General features: G+C 58.5%; 1 protein-coding gene across 1 annotated transcript in view; it reads right to left on the bottom strand.

Annotated features, from left to right (window-relative positions):
* The window catches only part of GLB1L2 (galactosidase beta 1 like 2), a 46,223-nt gene extending 38,616 nt beyond the window's left edge, over positions 1-7,607 (bottom strand). The window contains exon 1 of the mRNA XM_075327666.1: positions 7,501-7,607. Coding sequence (XP_075183781.1) covers positions 7,501-7,571 — 71 coding nt within the window. The 5' untranslated portion in view covers positions 7,572-7,607. The remainder of the gene's footprint in view (positions 1-7,500) is intronic.
* Between the last annotated feature and the right edge of the window lie 971 nt (positions 7,608-8,578).

Genomic DNA, 8,578 nt, shown 5'->3' on the forward strand with positions numbered 1-8,578 from the left:
GTGTGATGGGTGCGGGGAGTGTGGGCGATGATGGCTCCGGGTCACTATGGGCTGTGTGATGGGTGCAGGGAGTGTGGGCGATGATGGCTCCGGGTCACTATGGGCTGTGTGATAGGTGCGGGGAGTGTGGGCGATGATGGCTCTGGGTTACTATGGGCTGTGTGATGGGTGTGGGTGATGATGGCTCCGGGTCACTATGGGCTGTGTGACGGGTGCGGGGAGTGTGGGTGATGATGGCTCCGGGTCACTATGGGCTGTGTGATGGGTGCGGGGAGTGTGGGCGATGATGGCTCTGGGTTACTATGGGCTGTGTGATGGGTGTGGGTGATGATGGCTCCGGGTCACTATGGGCTGTGTGACGGGTGCGGGGAGTGTGGGTGATGATGGCTCCGGGTCACTATGGGCTGTGTGACGGGTGCGGGGAGTGTGGTTGATGATGGCTCCGGGGAGTGTGGGTGATGATGGCTCCGGGTCAGTATGGGCTGTGTGACGGGTGCGGGGAGTGTGGGTGATGATGGCTCCGGGTCAGTATGGGCTGTGTGATGGGTGCGGGGAGTACGGGTGATGATGGCTCCGGGTCACTAGGGGCTGTGTGACGGGTGCGGGGAGTGTGGGTGATGATGGCTCCGGGTCAGTATGGGCTGTGTGACGGGTGCAGGGAGTACGGGTGATGATGGCTCCGGGTCACTAGGGGCTGTGTGACGGGTGCGGGGAGTGTGGGTGATGATGGCTTCGGGTCACTATGGGCTGTGTGACGGGTGCGGGGAGTGTGGTTGATGATGGCTCCGGGGAGTGTGGGTGATGATGGCTCCGGGTCAGTATGGGCTGTGTGACGGGTGCGGGGAGTGTGGGTGATGATGGCTCCGGGTCAGTATGGGCTGTGTGATGGGTGCGGGGAGTACGGGTGATGATGGCTCCGGGTCACTATGGGCTGTGTGATGGGTGCGGGGAGTGTGGGTGATGATGGCTCCGGGTCACTATGGGCTGTGTGATGGGTGCGGGGGGTGTGGGTGATGATGGCTCCGGGTCACTATGGGCTGTGTGACGGGTGCGGGGAGTGTGGGTGATGATGGCTTCGGGTCACTATGGGCTGTGTGATGGGTGTGGGTGATGATGGCTCCGGGTCACTATGGGCTGTGTGACGGGTGCAGGGAGTGTGGGTGATGATGGCTTCGGGTCACTATGGGCTGTGTGACGGGTGCGGGGAGTGTGGGTGATGATGGCTCCGGGGAGTGTGGGTGATGATGGCTCCGGGTCAGTATGGGCTGTGTGACGGGTGCGGGGAGTGTGGGTGATGATGGCTCCGGGTCAGTATGGGCTGTGTGATGGGTGCGGGGAGTGTGGGTGATGATGGCTCCGGGTCACTATGGGCTGTGTGATGGGTGCGGGGAGTGTGGGTGATGATGGCTCCGGGTCACTATGGGCTGTGTGATAGGTGCGGGGAGTGTGGGTGATGATGGCTCCGGGTCACTATGGGCTGTGTGATGGGTGCGGGGAGTACGGGTGATGATGGCTCCGGGTCACTATGGGCTGTGTGATGGGTGCGGGGAGTGTGGGTGATGATGGCTCCGGGTCACTATGGGCTGTGTGATGGGTGCAGGGAGTATGGGTGATGATGGCTCCGGGTCACTATGGGCTGTGTGATGGGTGCGGGGAGTGTGGGTGATGATGGCTCCGGGTCACTATGGGCTGTGTGATGGGTGCAGGGAGTATGGGTGATGATGGCTCCGGGTCACTATGGGCTGTGTGATGGGTGCGGGGAGTGTGGGTGATGATGGCTCCGGGTCACTATGGGCTGTGTGATAGGTGCGGGGGGTGTGGGTGATGATGGCTCCGGGTCACTATGGGCTGTGTGATGGGTGCGGGGAGTGTGGGTGATGATGGCTCCGGGTCACTATGGGCTGTGTGATGGGTGCAGGGAGTATGGGTGATGATGGCTCCGGGTCACTATGGGCTGTGTGATGGGTGCGGGGAGTGTGGGTGATGATGGCTCCGGGTCACTATGGGCTGTGTGATGGGTGCAGGGAGTATGGGTGATGATGGCTCCGGGTCACTATGGGCTGTGTGATGGGTGCGGGGAGTGTGGGTGATGATGGCTCCGGGTCACTATGGGCTGTGTGATAGGTGCGGGGGGTGTGGGTGATGATGGCTCCGGGTCACTATGGGCTGTGTGATGGGTGCGGGGAGTGTGGGTGATGATGGCTCCGGGTCACTATGGGCTGTGTGATGGGTGCAGGGAGTATGGGTGATGATGGCTCCGGGTCACTATGGGCTGTGTGATGGGTGCAGGGAGTATGGGTGATGATGGCTCCGGGTCACTATGGGCTGTGTGATAGGTGCGGGGGGTGTGGGTGATGATGGCTCCGGGTCACTATGGGCTGTGTGATGGGTGCGGGGAGTGTGGGTGATGATGGCTCCGGGTCACTATGGGCTGTGTGATGGGTGCAGGGAGTATGGGTGATGATGGCTCCGGGTCACTATGGGCTGTGTGATGGGTGCGGGGAGTGTGGGTGATGATGGCTCCGGGTCACTATGGGCTGTGTGATAGGTGCGGGGGGTGTGGGTGATGATGGCTCCGGGTCACTATGGGCTGTGTGACGGGTGCGGGGGGTATGGGTGATGATGGCTCCGGGTCACTAGGGGCCTGTGTGACGGGTGCGGGGAGTGTGGGTGATGATGGCTCCGGGTCACTATGGGCTGTGTGATGGGTGCAGGGAGTGTGGGTGATGATGGCTCCGGGTCACTATGGGCTGTGTGATGGGTGCAGGGAGTACGGGTGATGATGGCTCCGGGTCACTATGGGCTGTGTGATGGGTGTGGGGGGTACGGGTGATGATGGCTCCGGGTCACTATGGGCTGTGTGACGGGTGCGGGGAGTGTGGGTGATGATGGCTCCGGGTCACTATGGGCTGTGTGATGGGTGCGGGGAGTGTGGGTGATGATGGCTCCGGGTCACTATGGGCTGTGTGATGGGTGCAGGGAGTACGGGTGATGATGGCTCCGGGTCACTATGGGCTGTGTGATAGGTGCGGGTGGTGTGGGTGATGATGGCTGCGGGTCACTATGGGCTGTGTGATGGGTGCGGGGAGTACGGGTGATGATGGCTCCGGGTCACTATGGGCTGTGTGATAGGTGCGGGGAGTGTGGGTGATGATGGCTCCGGGTCACTATGGGCTGTGTGATGGGTGCGGGGAGTGTGGGTGATGATGGCTCCGGGTGTCTCTGGGGCTGTGATCCTAGAGATCCTTCTTAAAGGCCACTATAAGAATCTGTATTGAGCCATCGGCCAGATGCAAATTCCCCCTGACACATTTGCATCGTTTTAGATGACACTTTGGTTATTACAAGGAGCCGAGCGTCCCAGGAGCAGCGCTGCCTGTAGAAATAGAGGACCGGAGGCAGCAAGAATGGGGGCGACAGGAGGCGTCATAGACAGGCCGCCCCTCCCCCATACAAGGGCCCAGTGCAGCACATAAATGGATGTATTCCACCAATCTTCCTCAAATCAGACTCCCACCATGAGGGGTTACACAGGACAATATCACAGATGGGTAACGGCTCATCCCGGAACAAGGGCAGAGGTTGTCAAGTCCTGATTTCAAGATCTCTACTTGCTGTCAGTCCCAAAGAGCTATTCACGACCGCCGGCTCAGAGGTCACATGACGACTGCCGCCGGCTCAGAGGTCACATGACGACTGCCGCCGGCTCAGAGGTCACATGACATCCCCCAGACCAGTTCTAGCAGCTTAAATTGTGGGGGAATTAACCAAATCCTTGGTTGGTGGTTTGGGGATCTCTGATTACATTAGACCCCTAGATGACTGCGGAGCCCCCCTAAGTGAGCGGCATCTTCCCTACAAAACATGAGTGATGGGGAGAAATGTCAGACGTGAATAAAGAGTCAGATACTAACTGCGGCCCTTGTAAGTGGTGAGAGGTTGCGAGTTGGAGCCTCCCTTAAATGGTTGGATCAGTCTTGTAGCCTGTTGGGTGGCACACGGAGCCGGGAGCACAGAGCCAGATGGGGGGTGCAGAACTGGTCCAGGGGAGGGGGGGCGCAGAACTGGTCTAGGCTATGTTCACACGCGGCATCTTTTTGCCAGTGCATCGAAAATGCACTAAAAACTCAAAAATGCAATGCGTTTTTGCTAAGTCGAATCTATTGAATGGAAGGCTCCAAAACGCTGCAAAAACGCAGAAATAATCGACAGGCTGCATCTTCAAAAATGCAGCCAAGAAAAGGTGCCCAGTGTGGACAGCAACATAGAAATCTCATAGACTTTGCTGGAGGAAGGAAATGAATGATATAGGTGTAGCTTTGTGATGTCAAAAACGCACCAAAGATGCATCAAAAGATGCAGTGTATGAACTTAGGAAGTAAACAGAGCCTGTTTGGGGGAGGAGGGGAAGTGTGTGTGTGGAGCCAATTTGGAGGGGGGGGGGGGGGTGAGTGTGGAGCCAATTTGGAGGGGGGGGGGGGGGTGCGTGTGGAGCCAATTTGGGGGGGGGGGGTGCGTGTGGAGCTGGTTCAGGGTGGCTGGTGCGTGGAGCTGCTTTTGGGGCTGGGGGTAAGTGTGGCTGGCTTGTGCGGCTCGGGGAGCAGATTGGGGGGTACGTGGAGCTGGTTGGGGGGGGGGGTGCATGGAGCCAGATCGGGGGGAGGGAAGAATGAGCCTCAGACAGGGACAGAAAACAAGTAAAAAGTGATGGATCGGGGGGGGGGACACCGCACTGGTCAGGGAGGGGTTAATGCTGTGTTTGTCCTGCACGTCTCTGTATAGGGGGCGGTGACACCGCACTGGTCAGGGAGGGGTTAATGCTGTGTGTCCTGCACGTCCCTGTATAGGGGGCGGTGACACCACACTGGTCAGGGAGGGGTTAATGCTGTTTGTCCTGCACGTCCCTGTATAGGGGGCGGTGACACCACACTGGGCAGGGAGGGGTTAATGCTGTTTGTCCCTGTATAGGGGGCGGTGACACCACACTGGTCAGGGAGGGGTTAATGCTGTTTGTCCCTGTATAGGGGGCGGTGACACCACACTGGTCAGGGAGGGGTTAATGCTGTTTGTCCTGCACGTCCCTGTATAGGGGGCGGTGACACCACACTGGTCAGGGAGGGGTTAATGCTGTGTGTCCCTGTATAGGGGCGGTGACACCACACTGGTCAGGGAGGGGTTAATGCTGCTTGTCTCTGTATAGGGGGCGGTGACACCACACTGGTCAGGGAGGGGTTAATGCTGCTTGTCCCTGTATAGGGGGCGGTGACACCACACTGGTCAGGGAGGGGTTAATGCTGTTTGTCCCTGTATAGGGGGCGGTGACACCACACTGGTCAGGGAGGGGTTAATGCTGTGTTTGTCCTGCACGTCTCTGTATAGGGGGCGGTGACACCGCACTGGTCAGGGAGGGGTTAATGCTGTGTGTCCTGCACGTCCCTGTATAGGGGGCGGTGACACCACACTGGTCAGGGAGGGGTTAATGCTGTTTGTCCTGCACGTCCCTGTATAGGGGGCGGTGACACCACACTGGGCAGGGAGGGGTTAATGCTGCTTGTCCCCGTATAGGGGGCGGTGACACCACACTGGTCAGGGAGGGGTTAATGCTGTGTGTCCCTGTATAGGGGCGGTGACACCACACTGGTCAGGGAGGGGTTAATGCTGTTTGTCCCTGTATAGGGGGCGGTGACACCACACTGGTCAGGGAGGGGTTAATGCTGCTTGTCTCTGTATAGGGGGCGGTGACACCACACTGGTCAGGGAGGGGTTAATGCTGCTTGTCTCTGTATAGGGGGCGGTGACACCACACTGGTCAGGGAGGGGTTAATGCTGTTCGTCCCTGTATAGGGGGCGGTGACACCACACTGGTCAGGGAGGGGTTAATGCTGCTTGTCTCTGTATAGGGGGCGGTGACACCACACTGGTCAGGGAGGGGTTAATGCTGTGTGTCCCTGTATAGGGGCGGTGACACCACACTGGTCAGGGAGGGGTTAATGCTGCTTGTCTCTGTATAGGGGGCGGTGACACCACACTGGTCAGGGAGGGGTTAATGCTACTTGTCTCTGTATAGGGGGCGGTGACACCACACTGGTCAGGGAGGGGTTAATGCTGCTTGTCTCTGTATAGGGGCGGTGACACCACACTGGTCAGGGAGGGGTTAATGCTGCTTGTCTCTGTATAGGGGGCGGTGACACCACACTGGTCAGGGAGGGGTTAATGCTGCTTGTCTCTGTATAGGGGGCGGTGACACCACACTGGTCAGGGAGGGGTTAATGCTGCTTGTCCCTGTATAGGGGGCGGTGACACCACACTGGTCAGGGAGGGGTTAATGCTGCTTGTCTCTGTATAGGGGGCGGTGACACCACACTGGTCAGGGAGGGGTTAATGCTGCTTGTCTCTGTATAGGGGGCGGTGACACCACACTGGTCAGGGAGGGGTTAATGCTGCTTGTCTCTGTATAGGGGGCGGTGACACCACACTGGTCAGGGAGGGGTTAATGCTGTTCGTCCCTGTATAGGGGGCGGTGACACCACACTGGTCAGGGAGGGGTTAATGCTGCTTGTCTCTGTATAGGGGGCGGTGACACCACACTGGTCAGGGAGGGGTTAATGCTGTGTGTCCCTGTATAGGGGCGGTGACACCACACTGGTCAGGGAGGGGTTAATGCTGCTTGTCTCTGTATAGGGGGCGGTGACACCACACTGGTCAGGGAGGGGTTAATGCTACTTGTCTCTGTATAGGGGGCGGTGACACCACACTGGTCAGGGAGGGGTTAATGCTGCTTGTCTCTGTATAGGGGCGGTGACACCACACTGGTCAGGGAGGGGTTAATGCTGCTTGTCTCTGTATAGGGGGCGGTGACACCACACTGGTCAGGGAGGGGTTAATGCTGCTTGTCTCTGTATAGGGGGCGGTGACACCACACTGGTCAGGGAGGGGTTAATGCTGCTTGTCTCTGTATAGGGGGCGGTGACACCACACTGGTCAGGGAGGGGTTAATGCTGCTTGTCTCTGTATAGGGGCGGTGACACCGCACTGGTCAGGGAGGGGTTAATGCTGCTTGTCTCTGTATAGGGGCGGTGACACCACACTGGTCAGGGAGGGGTTAATGCTGCTTGTCTCTGTATAGGGGGCGGTGACACCACACTGGTCAGGGAGGGGTTAATGCTGCTTGTCTCTGTATAGGGGCGGTGACACCACACTGGTCAGGGAGGGGTTAATGCTGCTTGTCTCTGTATAGGGGGCGGTGACACCACACTGGTCAGGGAGGGGTTAATGCTGCTTGTCTCTGTATAGGGGGCGGTGACACCACACTGGTCAGGGAGGGGTTAATGCTGCTTGTCTCTGTATAGGGGCGGTGACACCACACTGGTCAGGGAGGGGTTAATGCTGCTTGTCTCTGTATAGGGGGCGGTGACACTGCTCCAGTCTCGTGCAGTCACAGCAGGCGATGAGAGTTGTCGCCCCCCGGGACCCCCAGCACTGCGACCCCCGGCAGGTTACCTGAGCAGCAGCACGGCCAGCAGCAGCAGCAGGCACAGGCCGCCCAGCCTCCGGCGCTGCTCCCGCCTCATCTCTCCGCTCCGCCGCCGACAACCGCCACTTCCGGATCACCATGGCAACTCCAAGCGGACCGCTCACAGCCGCCGCTCATTGGATACATCACTCCCGCCCCCTCGAAGCTAAGGGGAGACTGTGATTGGCCGTTCAGGTGAAAGCGCCACATTGATTGGTTGAAAGGCTTTTTCTGGCCTCCAGCTGTGATTGTCAATAAGACGAGCTGAGCCACAGGCTATAAATACCGCGGCGGTGGCGGAGCGCCTCACCCGCAATATACGGCAGCAGGAGCCAATCACAGCGCAGCTTTCATTTATCAAGAGCCGAATATGAAATGAAAGCTGCGCTGTGATTGGTTGCTATGGGCAACGAGGCCAGGTTTCCCTGTAAACAGTAATAATGAGGGGCAGGGGCGTGCTTCCCCCGGAGTCGGTGCATGGTTACATTCCGGGGCTGCGCACACGGCTCCTGCTGGATTTTGCAGGACAGGTTTCATTTCATTGTATAATGCAGTGGAAAACCAGGAAAAAAATCCAAGCTGCTGAAAACCCCTCATCCGCCATTATTTCCTGTGGTTACGCCGCTCATTGTGCGCTGTGTGACCGGACGGCGGATTCTCCAGATCCGGGCCATTCCCGCGACCCAGCGATAACACGAAAATCAGACTCGGAAATAAGCGCCGTGTATTTTACCTCCACGTTCAGAGCGGTGGGAGGAGCCACGAGTTTCCATGGCGATTCTCTGACGCTTTTACTGACACTTGATACGACCCCCCCCGGACGCTTTTACTGCCTTTCTCCCCCCAATAGGCAGAAGCTCCGGGGTCTCAGGGATGATCCCACCTGAAGAAACACCTCACAAGTGCAGCCGCCAGACCCGTCATATATGGCCGCCAGCCACAGCGAGTGCGGCCAGACCCCAGCAGTATTGGGAGACCCCTGATGTGGACGCGGGCGGTGTCCGTGCAGATTCACTAGACTTTGCTATTTTGCGCATTTACTCAGCATCGTACGAAGGCCGGTTT

The sequence above is a fragment of the Anomaloglossus baeobatrachus genome, chromosome 11, assembly GCF_048569485.1.
Source record: "Anomaloglossus baeobatrachus isolate aAnoBae1 chromosome 11, aAnoBae1.hap1, whole genome shotgun sequence".
Lineage (NCBI taxonomy): Eukaryota > Metazoa > Chordata > Amphibia > Anura > Aromobatidae > Anomaloglossus > Anomaloglossus baeobatrachus.